General features: G+C 39.1%; 1 protein-coding gene across 2 annotated transcripts in view; it reads right to left on the bottom strand.

Moving 5' to 3' along the window:
• The window catches only part of pcdh1a (protocadherin 1a), a 78,935-nt gene that overhangs the window by 23,359 nt on the left and 32,816 nt on the right, over nucleotides 1-22,760 (bottom strand). For both annotated transcript variants that reach the window (XM_079600542.1, XM_079600543.1), the window contains exon 4: nucleotides 3,175-3,394. In XM_079600542.1, coding sequence (XP_079456668.1) covers nucleotides 3,175-3,394 — 220 coding nt within the window. The remainder of the gene's footprint in view (nucleotides 1-3,174; nucleotides 3,395-22,760) is intronic.

Below are 22,760 nucleotides of genomic sequence, written 5' to 3'. Positions count from 1 at the left end.
TATTTTAAAAATACTTCTATTATATTATTATAATTCATTTTTACATTAGTACATATATTTTGGTCACCCCACTCCTGAAAAAACAACAACAATCTGTCGACCAATAACGTCAAACTGTGTGATCGACAGTTTGTGGCTGTTCTGGTGAAAGCAATGCACTGTATATGCATATTATAAATCACTAGGCTCTCCTATGTGCTGCGTAACGCTGTCAAGATGACACCGATCAATCATTAGTCGATTGACAGATGAGAGGTGTAGTGACAGGCTGAAACATTAGCGGAGCTCTTGGTACGTCAGTTTGCGGTCTTATGGATGGATTAGAGGTATCATGTATATTGCGCTCTGTATTGATAGCAGCTAACAATGGTTGTTGTGTCAAATATCCCGTGAAGGGCATGTGAAATATTACATCTGCCATTTGCCCAGCCCGAGAGATGGACGATATTCGACACGTTGTCCAGGGCTGGAGAAACGATATGTTTAGAGTTGCAGTCGTTCTCTGAATCGGTCACAGGCTGCAGGTGTTCACTGTATATCTAAAATAGGCAAGAGAACAATGCATTGTGTTCCAGGACTGTCACTGAGAATTGAGAATCTACAGGGGCGGTAACAAAGGTCAGAGCAAATCATAAAACACCATCGTTTCCTGCATGAAGGGGCCAACATCAGCAACATAAAAAAAGGAGACTTTTTATAACCAAAGGCCAAACTGCTTCGGGGATCCGCGGTGTCATTTCTGTTGTGGGCCACAAACGCACAGGAACGGTGTGTGTGTGTGAAGTTCACATATTGCTTTTCATCCAGCTTAAACGGAGTGACACACCGAGCACTCCAACCCCCCCTCAACCCCCCCACCTGTCAATCAGCCCAACGGCAGCGAACAAAACCCTCCACCAGCCCTGCTTGTCACCCTGTCACTCAAATCCCACCGCAAAAATAAATAGGGGGCAGAAAGCAGCACCGTACGGTAGATGGCTCGAGGGGTGGGGGAAGTGGGAACAACAGCCTTTTAAAAATCATTTTCTCCTCCGTTTCTCAATGAGGGATTTCTGTATAATCTCCCTGAGGTGAGAATCACATTTTAATTAGGTCTACCTCTGGTTAACAGTTCCCCTCCCTGCCTGATCAGTGTACGTGGCCACCCGCCGGTGCTGTCAGACTCACTCACTCTCAGATCAAACTGGATCAAATCAAAGATGCCAACAATCCTCAGTCCTTCTCACTCTCGTGACACTACCCCGAAACACAACGCAAGTTTGTGCCACGTTAGACATAAACATAAACATTTTGTGATTTTCTTACTCTCCCTTATGCTTTTGTTGTTGTCCCACAGAATACACATAAAAAGCGTTGGTTGACTTCAACAGGACAAACAAAACCATTACAAAAGTTTCAAAGACCAAAGTCAATTTAAGTCAAACTTGTTAATTTACGCTTCATCTCTACATGCGCTGTGAGTTTGGGTCGCTTATAATTATTATTATTAAATACTCCTTGTTTTATTTTACAGTACAATAGTATTATTAATTATTAGTGAAAATGTAGATAGATAGATAGATAGATAGATAGATAGATAGATAGATACACTTCGGAATTTCAGTGGATCTCTAATTATTATGGTAATAATAATAATAATAAATATATATATATATTTCTTTAATTTGTATAATACCAATATATATATATATATATATATATATATATATATATATATATATATATTAGTAGTAATAATATAAAAATAACAATATTAATATTTGCATTATTATTGCTGTTGTATCTATGGGTTCCATTAGAAAAGTGGCCTGAGAAAATTGAGATTGTTTAAACAACAACAACAACTACAAAACCTATCTAGAGTCTTTGTTGATTTTTTCACTATATCCTCTTCTTTAAATCCAAATTTTAAAGTTATTTTCAGATGTTGATAGCCCTTTAAAAAGGTCTCAGGTTACGTATGTAACCCGGTTCCCCGAGAGGGGAACGAGATGCCACTCGAAAGGGAATCTTAGTTTTAAAAATACCAGAATACAGATTTTGAACAACATGGGTGAGGGAATAATCAAATAATATTTTTTATTTTTATAATTAATATTCTGATTCAGATATTGTTTGGGATGGAATATTCCTTTTTAAAGGCCCTTCATTCACATATTCCAAAGATATTGGCCAAACACCATCATGCAAAATCATGCATAACACATCAGACATAGGTGAGACCCACAAGGCAATGTACAAACAGAAGGTCATGTGTTCATTTGCCGTAGGATTTGCTCTGCAGAACACAGAGCCAGTCGCATGCGGTGCTGACATTTCACTTCCTAAACGGTTCCCCTAGAACCCGATGCATGTCTGTGGGGCTGGCAGACACCCCCTACACGTGGAGCAGGTTCCCATTGTGAAATCAACAGGATGTTGTGTTTCACAGAGCATGTTAAAACACTGACGTGAGAAGACTGAGGTATATTTCACAGCTAAAATGTGAACACAAGCTCACAGAGACATCCAGAGGAATATCCGCATGTTAATTCAGCACAGCAGCCCTAATAGAGAAAAAAATCTGGTGCGAAAAAGTGGTATTATGGAAGCATCGCTGTTGTAATGAAGATTAAATTGAACAGGGACAAATTCGCGAGGGCGATATTTAAAATGGCAGCTGCTGAGAGGATGTTTCTGGTTATGAGAACGACAATATAAATGAATTACAGAAAGCATGTCTAGTACATCTCCTGCGGAATTTAGTAATGGCTGAGCGGTATTGACGTTAGACTATCCTGCTTAGTCCTTGCGCTTTCTTTTTTTGGTTTCGCTTTCCGTCTTATTGTTTTATGACCCCAGCAGCTGCTGCGAGGGCAGTTTGGCTTGAGCAAAGAAGCTGTTTACGATCAGCACACTGTTGTCTGGGCAGACGTCAAAGTGCAGATTTATTTGGAGACCAAAAGCTCCATTAGTCGGAGTTTTTAATTAGCACACTTGTGTGAGAGGGTCATTAAGAATGATTTGCTGTTGTGATTGAGGGCTTGCTGATGGGCAAGACACAGACCCTGCTGAGTCTGCTTCTGACCCCAAACGCATAGATCTAGATGCGGCCAAGACAAAGCAGTGTTGACGAAAAAAAAAAACACTTGGACTCGGACCCTGCCAAATGAGATGTAACAGAAGTCCTCCTACCGGTTTCTGGGTGTTCCATCTCTCCGATGCTGCCATCAGGGGTGGTCCGTTCGTAGTGGTCCTCGGGCAGGGCGAGGGGGCCGATACGGGGTCCTGAAGAGCTCTTGCTGCTGGGGGTCTCGGACTCCTCCAAGCCACTGTCGTAGTAACTTTGCTGAGAGGAGTCGTGCTGATCTTGCACGGGATTGGCTGTGGAGAACGTCACTCTGCGATGCGGGAGCTGCAATCGAGAGGAAAGAGGGGCCTTCAGTCACACACAACAATCTAATTATAACTTTAGGCCCCAAAACTAGGCTAATTGACCACTAAATTTGTAATATCACACTTCAGCAGACGGGCATTTTCAATATGTAATTTCCAGAGGGGCGGCTAATGAGGAAACGTTTTGTTCAAATTGAGGGGAAATGGTAAAGAGGGAATCACTTATTATTAGTATCTCTTGGCGGAGGGGGAAAGCAATATAATTCTCCTTTGATTTCACTGCTTAGGTGACCACATTGTTTTTCACAAGGCCAATGAGGGCAAACACTCATGGTGAAATACAGAAGCGCAGAGCTCATAAAACAGTGGAAATCACAGAATCCTGCAGAAAAGCCTCCATTCCCAATTCCGTGTGAGCTCAAAGCTCGACAACTGCAGGGAGGGATCGATAGTGCCAGGCTGCACACACACGTACAAACACACGCACTCAGACTGGCAAACAGAAGCATTTTAGAGTAGGAATTAGGGCCATTAAGAGAGCAATTTCAGTTCATATAAAAAGCCCATTAACACGGCCATTTAAAACATATAGAGAGGCCATTAAGGCTACGTACTTCACCATCCCAAAGTTGTGAGGCTTTCTTTTCCCCCTTCTAATTCAGCATGTTTATTTATAAGCTCATTCATCAATTTGTATGCACATTATTTTCTTGACTTCTCCCGAAAACTAATGTCGAAATTGTTTAGAAGTGCATTGCACATACAAATATTGTTAATCTGTACATTTGCATAGCAAGTCATGCAAGGTATTGCTCATTTACATTCATGATAGGGTTGCACAGTATATCCGCAGCACAATTCTAAAAATCCAACACCAAGTTGCATTGAGCTGCGTGCATCAGGTCTAACTGTAGAATATAGGGATGGGTATCGACGAGAACCGGTTCCAAATTTCCAAGAACCGGTGATTCGATAAGAAACGCACATTTTGATTCTGCTTATCGGTTCCTGTGTGTGCATTTTAATGTGATTTTAAACCATTTTAGAGCGAGACGACTCGCACTTGCGAGCGAGTTGTCTCGCGCTTGAATGGTTTAAACTCACTTTTTCTGTGAGCGCGCTTTGGATGTGTGTGCAGCTCTTAAAGTGACAGCAGCCTAATGTTCCTGCTGCCATCTCTATAATTACACTAATCAAACAACAAAATAAAGAGAAAATTATCTCGTTCTTGACTGAATAACTTTTGTAACTATATTTGTAATGTAAATTTTATTCATAAAGTGCAGTGTTTTTACATTTGATTAGTTTCTGAACCTGAATACCTGAACATCTTAATTTCAATCGTATATTTGTTCAATTGTAATTGATCGATTGCTAATTTTTAATTTGTTCTTTTTAATTTTTAATTTTTTTTAAAATTAGGAATCAGAATCGATCAAATTCCAATGATACCCAACCATATTCCTTACCACAATTTTTTTATTAGTTGTTTAAAAATCGGAAACGTTAGGCTACACCGGAACCAGAACCGGAAAATTTCTTACGATTCACAACCCTATATATATATATATATATATATAATATGCACACACAAACACACATTAATGTTGTATGTAACATTAATGTTGTAATATATATTATAATACATACAGTATTAGGGGTTGGATTTCATTTCCAGTAACATTAACTATATTGTGATATACTGTATACTGTTACCATGAAATACAATTACTTGGACTGTGATCTTGGTCATTCGGCCCATCCCAAATCAATTCACTTACACACATCCCCTCATTTCATCATACATACACTTCCACTGAACATTTGTACTTTGTGCTCACTCTTTACTCTCTCACGCTCATGTGAGTTGTAGGCCTGTTCTTCGTGTGCTCCCTTGTGCCCTGGTATTTACGGTTAGTGAGGCACTGAAGTGCGTAGACGAAAATTCTCACTGCACAGTAATTACATCGACTTCCTTAGCAAACTCAGACATGGACTCGCAGCATGAGTCCCTCTGTTGTCAAAGCTTTCATTCAATGAGTGTGTGCGTGTGTGGAAGAGAGAAAGAGATACAAAGGAGAACCATGGGGCTTTTTGTCTTGGGGCAGAAACTTTTTAATGTATTTCCTTTTTTAATTTTCTTATTAATTTGTAGTCTTTGATGTGCAAGGGACTGCATGCACACCATTCTTTGGGTGGCACACGTTTTAGTCACTGTTTTATCTTTTGTAAAATGTGCTTATCGTGCTTTGTAGAAAATGCAAATGGAACTGCTTGATCACTGTAAAGGGATGTAGTGATTACAAGGCCACATGTAGTATGCAAATTGTAGTGTTTGATCTACAGTAAGGGACTTTGAAAAGAAAAATCCTCAAGTGCGGTTTTATTAGGGAAAGCGCATTATAATGGTTATGATATTTTAATTGCTAATATCATTGCCATCCCAGGTACCATCCTGGAATGATGGCATTCTCTGCGACTGGAATTGTACTTCAGACACGTTGCTATTTAAACCTAAGAGAGGCATTTAGTTATTTAAATATGGATTCTTGCTTAAACTGCTCCTACAGGCATTGCTCGCGAGTCAGCACTTTTATCCCCCCTTAGCGCTGGAAGCTGCAGCTCTGCAGTTCTGCAGATGGGATATAGTCTTAGCACCAAGTCCAGTCTCTCTCCCTCCAGGGGGAGCACTGCAGATCTGGGAGGGGGGTTGTTGTAGTGAGGGTCTCAGCAAAGCAGGACCAAGATAAAGGAACAGAGCATTGGCTCTCAATGTAAGAGGGCCAGTCTCCAATCTAGCTGGCTTGAGTTTTGCACTGATGCCTGGAATAAAGTGATCCCTGATTAGAATCGACCTGCATGGATTCTGATGACTGTGAATTGGATAACTGGAGTTTGGTACTTTGGAGAGAGAGGGTCTCATAATAGAGTGGATTGGGAGAAGAGCTGGAGAGAGAATCTTAAGATTGTAGAGGGACCGGGAGTGGACAGAGTCTTGGATTGGAGAGTGCCTTGGACTGGGCAGATAATTTTGGACGGGACAGAGAGTCTTGGATTGAAGATAGTCCTGGATTGGAGAGAGGGACTTGGACCGGGCAGAGAGTCTTGCTTTGGAGAGACAGCCTAGAACTAGGCAGGGAGTCTTAGATTGGAAAGGGTTTTGAATTAGAGAGAGAAGTTTGGACCAGGCATACAGTCTTGCTTTGGAGAAAGAGGCAAGAACTAAGCAGGGAGCATTGGATTGGAGAGGGTCTTGGCCTGGAGACTGTAACTGGAGAGGGTGAGTGCTAATCTGCTGTCTCCAGGACAGACATTGAGAATTGTAAAAAAGGTTACTGGGACTGGCTGTTAAACTGGATTTGAAACCAAAGAAAGGTTACCTTTCGCAAAAATGACTCGACAAAGTAGAAAAGATAGACAACGGGGCCCTGAAGGAATTTGAATAAAAAAAATAAACAAAACATGGACATGGGGAAAACGGAATAATAAAAACATGCAAAACCGAGTATAGACTGAATATAGAATATAATCCCCGCACAGATATGAAATCAAAATGAAGTCCCATGAACAGAGACAGAGGAAAAAAAAATGGCGTTTGCAGGGCTTGGGTGTTGTGCCTCCGAGCGCATAATGGAGTGCCACCTGATATCTGTCTTTTCATCATGCACAAGGTGTGGTTTGAGGTGAAATACCTCAAATGTATAGCCGATACACAGGGTGGTTTAAGCTGCAGGCAGGGCGGCGAGGCTGAGCTTTTCCTACCAGTGATTCATTCAGCCTATTACTCCTGCATGCTGTCATACCAAATGGCGTGAACTATGAGATTTGTCATTAGAAGTGGCAGCTCGATCCCCTGTACTCTGCGTACGGCCAGTGCAGGCTTTTACTGTGTCAGTGCTGCTGCAGCCTCAAACCCTGTACCAGTTTTAAACATTCTGCTTCAGGAGTGCGGCTTTCTAGGCAGGGAGGGAGATCTATCGAGGGAGAAGCTCTCATGTCTCTAATGCACAGAGGGGTTTGCATCTACCGAGCTTTGCTGGTGCAATTAGCCACTAGTGAATGCTAAACAGGTCTGACAATAGCTTTCTCCTGCCTTCTTTCATTTCAATCACTGCTCTTCTTCTATTTCTTGGTTCATGTGTTGACTTTTTTCCTCTTTTTCGCGACTACCCCCTCCATTCTGTTTCATTCTCCAACACATTTCCAGAGTGCCCCCTTCCCAACTCCACATTTCGCCCTCCCTGTGTCTCTTTGATAAGTCTGGACTCTTTGAAGACCCTCGTGTCACACTTCTTGCCTCCAAGCTATTGCACCTAAAAAGAAAAGAAAAGAAAGAAACACAACTCTAAAAGACGGAAGAGGAAAGAGCCAAGGAGGTGAGAGTCGGATGGAAAATAAGAGCGAATCCTTATGTGCCTAACACCCCCCCCCCCCACACACACACACAGCTCTCTGTGATTTTATGCTGGCTGCATCTCTTCCGAGGTGCACTCCTTCATTGTCATGTTTGTTTGCGCAGCTCATTTTTCCTCTGCTCTACATGCCTTCTGAAGCAGCGGCTCATTGATCCTCGCACACGCCTGCAGCCCTGCAGCCTGAACGCTCGCTCAGATCCCCTTTGACTAACGCACGGCGGCAAGAGTTCACCCACCGACTTTAACCAAGCGAGAGCACAGAGGTTCACACTACATCTCCTACTCAGTGTGGGTGCACAAGGGCAGGAAAGATCTCTAAATTAACCATAGGACAGCAGCTGAGAAAACAACCTTCAATATCTACCACATAATATATCACAGCAGACAGCGCAACAGACCTGTCCAGACACGTCATTGAAAAGTCTATACAAATAGTTGGTTTTAATGCCTGAAAAAATGCCAAAAAGAGAACTGCAAAAAGTCAAATAAAAACAGCAATACTGTACTTTACTTCAATGGTCTAGGGCAAAAGTTTTAAAACAGGGAACACTTTTCTACCGAATAATAGAAACAAAATTCCGCCAGATAAAATCTCTCCTCATGTTTGCTGGATAACAGGTGAGCCAGGAGATCACACAATATTAAACAAAAACCTCTAAAATCACTACGCTATGAGTATGTGAAGTGAATGAGCGCAAATCAAACAGCCGTGTTGCCAAGCTTGGCAAGGGTAATATAATCGAAAATATTAAAAATACTAATCTTACACATTTTCTACTATTTCATGGTTACATAAACGATTTAAACCTTGTATGATATGATATGATATGATATGATACACGAAGGAATGAAATGAGCATAGCATGATCACAAATCAAATTGCTGCATTGCCATCTCTAATAATCTCTCAGAAACCAGCTCTTGGAGTAATATCAACTAAGATACTGAACCATACACATTTTCTAGCTACTTGATATGTCTATTTAAACATTTTAAACCTGGTACAATATGATAGGCTACATGATATTTATTGCCTCACTCTCTCTCGGAGATGGCAAGCATTTATTGTAGTCTTTATCATTTGTTCTAATTTGCATTTGTATCCATAATACAAGTTGTTTTTAGCAATTTTCAATCACTGATTTTTTTTTCCAACTTCCATGCTCTCTAATTAGCTGTTTTATATACTCTTATTTGATACAAAGTTCTATACAAAAGTTTTTTTTCCCCATTTTATTTAACATTTAGTATAATTGTTTTAATTAGAAGATATTTAAATATTAATTTATTTATTAGGATCAGGAAACTAATTATGAGCCGGAACTCAAACTCATGTCGCCCAAAGCACAACCGAACTACATATTGAAGCATTATGAAGCCATCGGCTCTGACAATTAGAATATTTTTAAATACATTTTATAATTACAATATAAATTTATTTTATGAGTTATACAATGCATATTTGTAAAATGATAACTACATCATTTAACATACATCAAACAGAATTACATTTAAAACGGTCTTCTCAAGTAATTTTACGAACTTCCCATTTAAACCCCGCCCTCTACCGGTTTGATCCGAAAACTGATACGAATGATTTTGAGATTGTTACAGATAAAGATACAAATACTGGCTCCACTGCACACCCCTAATATACAGTAGGCTATGATCCATTTGTGCAGAGCAATTAGTTTATTTCAACATAAAAATTGGGGTCTTAACCACAATTCAGGAAAAGGGTGTTAGTTTGTAGTTTACCCAAAAATGAAAATCCTGCATATCATTTACTCACCCTCATGTCATTCCAAATCTGTATGTATTCTGCAGAACACAAAAGAAGATATTTTGAAGAACTTTCGGGTGAATGTGCTTGAATTAACGTGTTATTTCTAGCCTCATTCACAAAACCCAGCGCTATTTGAACTGCGCTATTACCACCCACAGAAAGGCAGGTTGGAAACATAATTTTATGACAAAGAGACGTTTGTGCACATTTTCTATTGATCCTGGCAGCAGTTGTTAATCAAATGATGATCACATTATAAAGAAAATGACGCCTTTATGGTTTACATAATTCTTAAGTGAATTGACCACTAAAACAAGACAGCACGGGCAATTAAATGGCGCTAAAAACAGACACATGTACATTCTTAGTGAATTTCCCTGGCGTTCATTTTTTTTTCTTTTGCATAAATGCTAATGACAACATGATGATTAAAATACTTTAATATACAAATACTGTTGATAAAACCAGGACAAGAAAAAAAAAAAACATTGCAAGATATTATTGGACTTGAAATGTTCTTGAAGACAAAACCTAGAAAGAAAATAATTTGTAAAGCATATTTATGTCTAAAGGCAAAAACTGACAGCTACAAAAAAAGCTATAGAAATCGAATACATTTTATAATGTAGCAAGGTCTTAATTAAATTGTTCTAAAGTGAATAAGTCTACCTTTTTATATTGTGTCCCTGGGACTAAAGAGTCTGTGTGAGGGATTTGCAATGGTTTAAAAGCACTAGTCTAGACCAGCTTTGGAATTTATTTGAGAGATCACAATGGCTGTCTTTGTTGACCTTGCTGTGAACCCATAACATTTCAAACTCTCCGGCCTCCTGTCTATCAGCGAGACGAGATGCGAAACAAACACTCCGATCCTCACTCCTTATAACACTCTCCCATCTCACCTTTACTTTCTTCACACCATCTACATTTGAACCTTTCACTACTCCCAGTTCCTTCACACCCTCTATATTTTACCTTTCTCTCCTCCCTTTTCTCACCTGGCATCCGTCACTCCCTCTCTGCATCCCTCGCAATCTCTCCATCTCCCCCCCCCACCCCACCTCTCTGGAACTGTAGGCCGCCATTTGGGATTTGGAGGAAATTGAATTGAATTATGAAGGAATTTCTCTGCAGTTCGATTGGCATCATTTCCCCCCTCACAATAGAACATCATTCTCATATCTCTTCGTGTGAGAGAATGAAAATAGGCCCGGGCACCATTCTCTCTCTCTCATCCTTTTAAATTGAATTTTTCATATCAGAGGGCACCCGAGACATCTGCCGATTCTTTTAAGGCTGGGGAGAAAAACCCATTTCATAACATATGAGCGGTATATACCTGCGATTTTCAATGTGGAAAATCTGACTTCCTGCGAGAAGAGTGCGGATCCTTCACAGGATAACATAAAATAATAACACCGGTCTCTTTTACAACATTAGAAGCGGAGCTGTGTCAGTGGTGCGTAAGTGTCAAGTTTTCTGAATATTACCATTTAATCCGGGTGGATCAGGCAGCTGTATTTCTGCAATAAGTCTTTATCCAGAGGGATGCACTGGTCGGCCCTACTGCAAGTGTTTGCATTCACGGGTAGGCAAACACTTGGGCTTGGTGTCCTAAATTGCATTTCATTTGGGCTGTGTTCTGAAAGTCCTTGTTTTGAAAATATTGAGTGACAGTGGGAGAGGCAGTCGGAATATTAAACCACGATGTGGAGGTGGAATGGAAAGGAGAGAGGCACAAAAAAAGAGGGAGAAAAGCACTCGAGAAATTAATCCTCAGTATCCACTCCCAAGTGGACACCTTTTTCCTTCTTAAACCTCCATTTCAGAGTTAATATCTCAGTCCCTAAAGCTCCTGGCTGGAAGGCATGCATGGAGCTCAGCCTCAAATTGCTTTAAGGACCTGATATATAATGGGATTGTGGGGAGAGATGACAAAGCTCTCAAGCTTGCGCTAGACTTTAGGAGTTCCCTCTGGAATTGTTTTTGCATCACTATTAATAGACTATGATGGAATAGCTCGGAAGGTAGTTCACAGTTAAGAATTATACCACTAAAGACAATTGCTGTATTACAGTGGTTCTCAAAGTGTGGGATGATGAGTATTGTAGAAATGCTGTAAAGGTGGTGTGGGAGACTCCCCTAGTTCTCAAATGTTACATTTCAATCTGACGCATTGACGATAAACATGAGAACCAATGAAAAGTGGGCACGGTTCCTCCTGCTCCTATGGTGTTGCAATGCATACGCAAACAAAGACGTTCTAGCATGTATCATTGACTCTATAAAGACTGCTGTAACTTAAATTTGTTGTACACAATCTATTCCATGCCTTCTGTCATCAGATTCATAGTTTATACTAGTTTAGCAAGTAAAAGGGCCCTCAGTATCATTCTAAAAATATTCACCTTTAGGTCGTGTAGGCCTACACATTTCTTTTTTATGTGAAATCTTTAATGATTTGGGGGGGAAAAAGCATTAGAATGTTAGTAACATTTCAATATAAACACTTACTGGATTGAAGCAACTTAGATTTACTTGATTAAAGTCATGTGAAAATGTGAGTATCAAATATGATCAGGCATTTGAGGAATGTTTATTTACAGCTCTACATCATCATTGTATTGCATTATATTTTTTGCCCCCATAATAAAAACTACTGAGTTTTGATCATAAAACTAAGAATTTAAATATCGTCTTACTAGGATATATTATTGGGAGATTTAGAGTGAAAACTGATATTTACCGGTATGCATTTTATGTAAGTAATCCGCTATACTTTTATAGAATCTCAATGATTTGCATTATAAGCTATCATAATTTCCTATTTTTGGCCATATACATATCAGCAATTGCACCAAATTGCACACATTTGCACAGTGCATGCTTCTGAATAAAACTGAGGTGTTTTTCCCTCTCGAGAATCATACTACTGTATATGAGCCACAAAAGCCTGATGTAGCAAATATGATTTGTTTTTAAATTTTGTTCAATAAATGGTTCCATTAAAAGTATATATGTTTGGACTATTTTTTCATTTTTACAGGGATAACACGGCAGATTGAAATGGCAAGATTGGCAGTAAACAATGACTTAAATTCTGATCTGTTCCTCACACAAATCAATACCAAAAATGAGCACCACTGCTGTAGATCTGTACATTTTCCGTACAGTCTAATTGAAAATAAATGACTAACCACACTGAATTTCCTCAACATAAAATAAGAGAGACTATATTAAAGAATAATGTTTAATTAGAAGCCAGAGAGCTCTTTCATCTCTTGCTCAGAGCTCTATGCCATGGCAATGGAACTGGGACAAAATTCCTTTATTGATCCATTTGAGCAAACCCGTGGTTTGGCAGCTGCCTAACTGTGTTCAACCAGACGTAAAAATGACTCTTAGAAAAATTCTTTATCTGCAGCGAGGCCGGCTCGCTCGTGTGATTTCTCCCTTCGCTTCCGAAATCAGTAGGATGTCTTGTATGGAGTTCTGTTTGCAAATATCAAAGGGAATTGATGGAGTCGATGATTCTGCTCACATCTCATCCTTCGCCCACTTTAGCCAGTGGGTGAAACACACGGCGGAGAGCTGATGAATTCAAAGCTCTGTCCTCTTAATGAATTAAAAGCTGATTACAGATGGGTGAGTATAGCTCTGGCTACAGCTGGGCCTGCAAGTGAGCTGAGGGAAGGAGAGAGAGAGCGAGAGAGGTACGTCTCTAAAGAAGAAAACAGTGCGGGATAAAAAAACCACTGCCGTAAGCCAGAAACAAACTATCTTGTGAAGCCTGGTAATCAGAAAGCATTGATCCGACATTTCCAATTAAGTGAGGACGCATGTAGAGTTGAGGAGTTTGTGATTACGCATTCATGCGTGTGCGTGCAAGGCAAAGTGTTTGTCTGTGCTTAGTGTGGTGTGATAATGGCTTGAAAGTCAAGACATTCTCTCGCTCCCCTCTCTCTCTCTCTGTTTCTGTGCATTATCTGAATTCAAACTAAAACAAGCGAACCAAAGTTTTACACTGTACCGTGTAGTAAATGAATGTGGCAGCGGTTAATGCATACAAGAGCACCCATGCATGGAATGTGCAACAACAGATTTCCTCAAAAATGCTCAGATTTCCACAGAGTTCAAACGGCGATCAAAATTATACATATCAAACAGATTTAGTAGACTTAAGGCATCTTTACACGGCTGAGTTAAGGCTGCTCTGTGTTTGTTTGTAAATATGTAATGCTGAGTAAAAGCCTGACTAAATTATGCCCGCTCTGACTCATTTCAGCCTCTAGTATCAAAGTATGTGTTGGGGAAAGTTACTTTTAAAAGTAATGCGTTACAATATTGCGTCACTCCATAAAAAGTAACTTTTTATGGAAAGTAATGAGCTACGTTACCTTTGCATTACTTTTTCTCTCCTGGGCTGGGCTTGCTTGTTTGATTTTTAATAATAAAAACAAAACAAAAATTCTATTTTTGGCAAAAGTAAAAGCCCCCTTTACACCAAATAAATATCCTCAGGCTGAAAGAAATGCAAATTCACATCTGTACAGTAGAAGGCACAGCTCAAACAAACCTTTCAGCTGTGCAAAAGAATAGTACACAGAAGAAGAAAGTTTGCATTTCATTGTTTTTATTCATTTTGGGTAACACCAAGCAGCAACCTTCCAGTCTCTCTCGTGAAGCCAATATGGAAGTGACTTAAACTGTAATTCATCAACTGGCCGCTAGAGACAGGCTCCAAAATAGAGTCAATGTGCCCCCCATGTTAAAGGAACACTCCACTTTTTTTGGAAATACGCTAGAGTTAAACCCTAGAGTTAAACAGTTTAGTTTTACCGTTTTCTAATCCATTCAGCCGATCTCCGGGTTTGGCGTTAGCACTTTTAGCACTTTTTTTTACTTTCCTTTAATATGCACAACTTTACTGCAGAAAACAAATATGTTTACAGCCTGGAACAAAAATTGGTATTGGTCTATATAGCTAATTTTGCCCTTCATGACAAGTGAGGGGGGTGATTTTTTTTATAACTCATCCGTTTAAATTATATTAAGGCTTAAAGTTCTGCATAATTAAGGGCGTGGCCACTTGAGTGACAGGTTGATTGCTGCTGCTGTCACTACTAGCCGTTTGTCTGCTGTCTGTTAGCGTCACGTCACCTGCTGAACTACATCTCTGCCTTGTTTGTGCTTTTTTTGGGATTATTTCATACAATTTAATACACGCATTATACCTTCGCCCACACCTTGGGATTCCGTGGTCGTCGAGTATTGAGACTCAACTCAACTCAACTTTTAATTATAAAGCACTTTCAAAACCATTAAAATGGACCAAAGTGCTGTCCATTAGTATTAGACAGCTCTAAAATGACACAGAAATTACAATAATTCTAAAATACACAAAAAGACATCAACACATGACACTAAAAATCAAGCAAATAATCACTCACAGTTCTTAGACTCAATCAGACATCAAAAGCTTGATGAAATAAATCAATTGAGTCTTCAAGTCCTTTTTAAAAGTATTCATGCTTGACAAGGATTTCAAAGATAGCGGCAACTCATTCCAAAGTGCAGGAGCCGCAACAGAAAAGGCGCGATCTCCACTATGCCTCAAGCGAGATCGTGGAACGGTTAAAAGCATGTTCTGAGACGAACGTAGATGACGTTGGGGCTGATATGGGATTAACGTGTCCTTTATATACTCAGGAGCTTGATCATGTAATGCTTTAAAAACAAACATTAACACCTTGTACTGTATTCTAAATTTAACAGGTAGCCAATGAAGGGTTATCAATACCGGTGTTATGTGATCTCGTTTTCTGGTATTTGTTAAACATCTCGCTGCAGCATTTTGGACGTACTGAAGACGATTGACCATTGACGATTTGGCAGGTGCGAGAACAACCAGCGCTGTTTTTCAGTTGCTTTCCTCTGTGAACATGCAGTCGTTTTCAGATATAGAGGCTACACTCGTTCTGCGGTAACGTGCTCTTACAGAACAGACAATATATGCTTATTTAACTTTTTAGTGTTAAATAAAAAGTACCGTCAGGTGTCTTTCTCCGTCCATTAAATAAATGCAGTCTATGAATCAGTGCGGATTTCTAGCGCATTTACTTGAACTTCTTAGGTAAAATCTATGGTTAAACCCAATTTGAGAGGCGGCCAAAATCACAGTTTAAAATGGACTGAATAAAGCTTTCTACGAACTTGATGTGCAATGTGCTGACTGACATGTACTGTATGCGCATGCATCACTGTCACACACACGCTCAGAGCAATATTGTAGGCTAAGTTACTGCATAATACATTTTTAATTAGCAGAATAATACAGCATCACGACACACAATCTCACTTTTAGCTATGTCTTTTAACTATTATAGTATTTCGAAGGGCAAAAACATGAACTTTAACTATTGGCTTTACATCATCAACTTTGGCGCGTCACTTAAGTTGCTCACTTACTACAGTTCCAGTAGCATATAGCATTAGCTCCTTGAGCCTGAGCAAACTCGATCACGTCGAGTTAGGCGGGCGTGGTTTCAGCAACCAGTCACCTGAGCTCCACCCACGTCTCGCCTCTTTGCCCATTTTCTGTTATCCGGGAGCTACACTCGGTGACGCACTTCCAAGATGGCGACGGCCGGCTCTGCCCACTTTAGGCTTCAAAAATGTTCTTCAGAAACCTACGGGTGACGCCACGGACGCTACGTCCATATTTTTTTTACAGTCTATGGGTAACACTGAATGTTTTTGTGCAAGTGAGATCAGTAAATGCTCAAATTTAGTCTAGAACTACAACAACCATCATGTTTACACAGCGTACACAATGTCTCTGCACCTTAGTTCACAATTTGTCAGTCAATAAATGGGAAAACTAAATATTACTTGAATTATCAGTAGGCTAAATATTCAGTAGTTGTGTAAGACACATCTTGGTAGTAAAATAAAAAAGGTCTCACTTGCAGAGCAATACATATTAAGTATCTGCATAGTCTTCTTTATTGACTCGTGCTGGCTACTTGACAAGTCATAATTCATAAATGATGTCAGACTGAATCTCCTGTGTGTGTGTCTCAATTCAATAGATTGGCTAATTTGAAAATGCAACCTTTTCCACTGTCATTTAAACATAATTTAACTCTTAAAAACACATTCCACAGATTTGCTACCCTGCCCAAAAAAGTGTGAGAAAGTTTGGCAGGTGTTGGCCTACACACAAATTTGATCAGCTTTATTTTATCATCAAGAGGGCCAAAGTTAGCAGGTTTCACAACAATTCAGCACTTAGTTTGCTAATTAATATTAATATGCTTGAGGGTCCTGTCACCTGCTCCCTCAACAGTGGATAAGAGACAGGGTCTGAAAAGTACCAACCTTCTGGGGACCAGTGTTTTCTTTTGCAGAGAAACTCATCTTATTTTTTTTTCGTTTTTGTTTTGGATTTGGTTCAAAGATAGCCCGTCGTTTCTCATGGAAATCAAGTGAGTCAGCTAGTTGGGGATTAGAATAGCAGATGGGAGAGAAAGGGGGCTTCCCCAAGCTGCAAACTTAAATCTACATTCATTTTATTGTAGATGTTTTCAGCCAATCAGTATGTTGGGATTTGAGGCAATGGCTTTACTAGGCTTTATAGGGGGTTTTGTAGGTCAGTGGACTAATCGGGAGCCAGAGGTGATATTCTGCAGCGCACATTGACCTCCATTACACTACTGCAGGACATTAAAAGAAATAGTGAGAGAGAGAGACAGAGATACCCATTAGTCCCGTGTTAAAGCAACTCATTTCAGTACATTCCTGACCACAAACTCAGAGGCAGATCGGGAGCAGAGTCTGGCCTTAGTCTGTATGTAACACGGCACTTCCGTGGCCATAAAGCTCCAGGGACCTTATCAGTGCAGTGATCGTGTCAAATACACAGAGCGCTTTCAACTCTTCTAAAACATCCACAGACTCACACTCCAACTGTAACTGGCATAGACATTCACAATTGGCTTGGAAAAAAAGAAACAGAACAAAAACATAAAAAGGACCTGACACATGGTCTCGATCCCTGCGGACACATGCAGGCCACGCCACATTTTCCACTCTGAAAACCTGGGCAACAGTGTGTGTTATAACCACTTCCAGCTAATACGGATCAACAATTACATTTTTGTTTTCTACCCAAAAATGAGGAGTTGCTTTAAAGAATGCCAAGAATTGAGTTGCTCTGTCAAGCTACACAATTGTAGAGAAAAGCACCATGCAGCTTCATAGTGTTATTTGCTTAAAATCTCGCCAATGATATATCTATGGTTTTAATATATTCAGATATGACCAAGATGCTATTTAGCATGGTAATATAAATTTAAAGTCATTTAAATCAAATTTGAGATATTTTCAAAAAGTAGTTGACAGCAACTACTTAATCTTTTTGAATGTATTATTACTAATATACACATTTTCTTGGCAGACAAACATGTAAACTAAGTTTACTTCTTAAAACAAACTACTGCTTAAGGGAGAACAAAGTACCTTTTTCCCATTAAAAAAAACTATATAGTATAATAATTACTCTTCAACAATGGTGCTAGGTTTAACATCAATGACATCACACATCGTGTCTTGACACATCTATATTGAATGTACACAAATACAAACAAGATTTAAAAGCAACAGCATCAAGGGCATTCTGCTACATCCTTTGTTCTCTGGAAGAAGAGAAAAATCCCATGGAATACCAGTATTGGCAGCAGCCAATCATGACACAGTTTTCATCTTTGAACTATATTTATAAATCTATCAAAACCAGCCCAATCTAAAACAGGTAATGTGCACCACACGGTACATACTTTTTAGTCGCTTGTAGGAAGCATGATAAAAAATAATTCACATAATGCTGTTATTATTATCATAGCTGAGTCTGTTTTGAGTATGTGGGTCACATGATTTGGTTCAAATTTTCTGCGCTCCTTTTGTCAGCCTGACCTAAAACCCACACATTCGTCCGTGGTGCAGTACATCCTGACTTTGTGGAAAGTAGTTGTATATTAATCTTACTTTGCTTCAGTAAACCAAGCAATGTGAACAATGTGAACATTGTCTTAAGATGCTGAAAAAGTATATTAGGTCATGCAGTTCCTGCTGTTATTTATCACAGTTTGAAACATCGGTACCCCCTGAGATACGTTTCCAGGTTATAGGCTAAGAAAAAAAGGTTCATCCACAATATTGATAATATGTATTTAGAGTTTAAAAACTGCACAAATGTTAATAATATTCACATGGTAAACTGATTATATTTCGTAGGCTACATCTTAGCATTTTCAAGTAGATATTTTCTTGCAGGGTTGAACAGGGATGTCTAACCCATTGTAAAGTCTTGTTGTGTAACATGTAAAGTCTATGCATGAAATTCGTTCGATCATCAGCATGATCATCTTGTTCAGAGCCTTAGGGTTTGAATCGGGCTCGAATTGGTTTGAAATAAAAAAGTTTCTGCCTTAAATTTTTAAGTACAATCAACTTGGATGTTTAAGTAATTTCAACTTAAATTACATTAAAGGGGTGGTTGGATATGATTTAACTTTTCTAACTTTAGTTAGTGTGTAATGTTGCTGTTTGAACATAAACAACATCTGCAAAGTTACAACACTCAAAGTTCAAAGCAAAGGAAGATATTTGCTTTTAAAGAAATTGCTTTTTAAGGACTACAATAAAATTTGTTGAATCTTGTACAGTATAACTTACAACTTAAAAATAACTTATAACTTAAAAAACGTAACTTATTTTGATGAGTGAAAACAATGTAAAAACATATGCTATCATAACTTATGGATCATATACTTTTTTACCGTGTAGAGAAGAACCCACATGGAGGTGCGGGACATTTCCCAAACACTAAGCTAAGGTGTGCCAATCACAACACACTGGGCCAACTAAACAATCACAGCACATTTCGGAAGGAAGGGCTTCATCGAAAATGACGGGTTCAACCAGACTGGGGATAGAGGTGGTGAAATAATGTAAAATATGTGAACAATAATGTGTTTTTTGAACAATCAAGCATGAAAACATATTCTAGTACACCCCAAAAACAAAATCAAGACTTAGTAAAAGGGAATAATAGGAACCCTTTAACAAAGCTATAGAGACATAGGATGTATATGGTATACATAATCTCTTATGATTAAATATGTTAATGAAATTTCCATCACTATTTTTAAAATCCCTGATATGCAGGTTTTTCCAGGTAAAATAATTTACAGATACTAATATTTTCTTACATGTATTGAGGCTACGTCTACATTAATCCGGATACATTTGAAAACAGCGTTTTCATTTCAAAATGTTCTCTGTGCGTGCACACTAGCAAAAGTTTATCTTCCACACCGAAACTTCGGGAAATGCTAAATTCACCTTACTACGCATGCGGAAAAAGCTCACTGAGATGATACAGACGGAACAGACACTGTATCAGTGTTGACAAAAAAAGGTTTTCAAACGAAAACATAAGTCTAGACAAGGCCTGAAACGCAGGTTAAAGATCCTTGTGAAACAGAATTATTCAGTGCTAGTTTTCAGGAGACACTGTTAGCACCAGTTTTTTTTGTAACACACTGTACTGTAACTGTGTGTGCTGGTTCCTAAAGAACACTCTCTTTGATCACACATTCACATTGTCCGTTAATGCATTATAATGCATTAACTTACTGCAGTAGCCATTGCTCCTTTGAACTCCAAGCATCAACTAAAGCAATAGGCAGCTCTGGGAACATAATGAGTGGCCGTTATAACTCAAACCTTTTCAATAATTGAAATTCAGTCTGACTTGTGATGAAGGCGCACACATACTGTTGAAGTGCATAACAACAAAACAGGCTTTGATTAAAGATACATCTACGCCAACTCGGAGGTAAATCACAGTCTTTATGGTGGCAACAATCCAGTATGTTCATTCTCACTCTACGCACATAAACATTTGCATACACTAAAGTTAGATCGATACCAACATTTTGGCTTCATTACTATACCATCCTCTGTTTCTTCAGTACTGATACTAAATCAATACTTTATGCAACAAATAAACCGCCTTGGGCAACTGATGAAATGAAACTAGGGCTCTGAACAGATTCAGTCAACTGTTAATAATAATTTAAGATTCATCTCAGAATTGTTGTAGACAACATTACTGTCTTCAGTTACTTTTTAAAGAAAGAAAACAAAATGTCCGCGCAATTCATTTGGATGACAAGCATAGCGGAGTATTTCTCTTGCATTAAACCGTAAAGGAAATGCCAACACTCGATGCAAATCTGCTCTAATTAGGTAATATAACAACTTTTACCACACATATCTAAAGTAAGTGTGAATTGTTTTTTAAGCTGGCGTCTCAATGTTTTACACAAATATATTTCGTACTTGACTGTCAATGATAATCAAATTCCACCATACAAAGAGTGCAAATGACTTCACTTTTCTAAACATCCCATCTGGATTTGATTCATGGATAAATTACAGAATGAAACAGTGATAATGTCAAATCCGCTAGTGCATAAAAACACATTTAATGAATCTCGTGGGTAATCACATTAACATACGCTTCAACGTCACACTTCCTGCACTGCTGAACTGTGCCGAATAGCGGCACATTGTCATCCGCCTCAGGTTCAGAAATTTGCAGAAACGATAATAATCACAGTGAAATTGTGGTACTTTTTAGTAATGATATGCCGTGCAACTCTATGCAAACACGCACACATGCAAAGCCGTCACATTTGAGTGACTTCTGTTCATATTTCTGTGAAAGTGTTTGCTTATTGGTCGAAATGAGAGATTGATTGAAACTTGAAACCACCTACCAAAGAGACACTCAATCAGGCTGAAATATTAAAACATCAAACGACTTCAACACTCCTCCCCTTTCATTCAACTTCACACAAAGGCAAAACACAATTCGTTTTCTCTGTATCTCTCCCACACATATGCTGACGTACACCCACTGCCCCCATCTTCATAGTTAATACATCAAACAGCATTAGCTCACAGTATTGGAAGGCCTCAGACAGACATGTTTCTGACAGACCGTGATCTCTCTCCCTTTCATACACACAAACACACACACACACACACACATATACACAATGTTCTGCCAGTGTGTAGATTGTATCTGTGTTACTAGGCTTGTGTAATATCAAGTTGAAAGTGATGTGCTGTCTTACCTGCCAGTATAAACTGCTGTAGGAAGAGCCAATGAAAAACAAACTGACAAGCATCAAGATCTTTAGTTCAAACTTTTGAAAGCTCATATGAATCTATAAGGCTTCATTATCATCACTTATTATCACTGTCCATCAGGGACGGAGAGAAATGCGTCAGTGTTCACAAAAGGCCTCATTATCAGGCTTTACATATATGGCGAACACATCCATATTCATGAGTGTATCTTTTTATCCGTTTGTAATGAAGGTTTGGATTAGAATGCTCCTGAACAAGCTTTATTGGCTCTTAAACCCATAAAGGCCTTTGGCGTCTAATGAAATGACCAGGTGGTCCATTAGATTTCCCCTAAAAAAAGACATTAATTAGTTCATGAGATGAATAAAACTCCATGTAATTAACACTGATGGACGGAGCTCTCGTCCATTTTCCCTTTTCATGGAAAATAGCGCATGGTGTCCGTCCTCTTTTATTTCATCAGCGCCGTAATTATGCTATTGATATTCATTATTAGTTTTCAAACAAGCCTTTGTAAACGCTGCAGGGTTGTTAAATCTAGGTAGCCAAAAATAAACAAGCCCTTTTGTGGACCCGCTTCCACGCTCCACCCAAGTCTGGCCTCGGTTTCTTATTTCTGTGTCGATTTGCTATATTCAACTTCACATGTAAGAATAAAGGAGATATTTTCTGTTCCACATCAGCCTTAGCTCTCAGTAGGCATTAGAAAGGAACACCGGTGCTCTATGAAGTCCTAAATGCGCCCTGACAATCTGAGACCCACTTGTTATGCCAACTTGGTATTAGCACTGACACGGTACTATTTGGAAGCTGAAGTGGTGTTATCTTCAATTACCTGATCATTCTCTGAGTGAGCAGGTAATCCATGGAAAAGAGAGTTTGGCTTTAAGGATAGAGAATGTGTCGACAACGTCTCTATTTTTTCACTCTGTTTTCCCCACCGTCCTCAGTGGACACGTTTC

This window comes from Phoxinus phoxinus (genome assembly GCF_949152265.1).
Source record: "Phoxinus phoxinus genome assembly, chromosome: 23".
Classification (NCBI taxonomy): domain Eukaryota; kingdom Metazoa; phylum Chordata; class Actinopteri; order Cypriniformes; family Leuciscidae; genus Phoxinus; species Phoxinus phoxinus.
The sequence above is the reverse complement of the archived record's forward strand: the minus strand, read 5'-3'. Positions and strand labels throughout refer to the sequence as shown.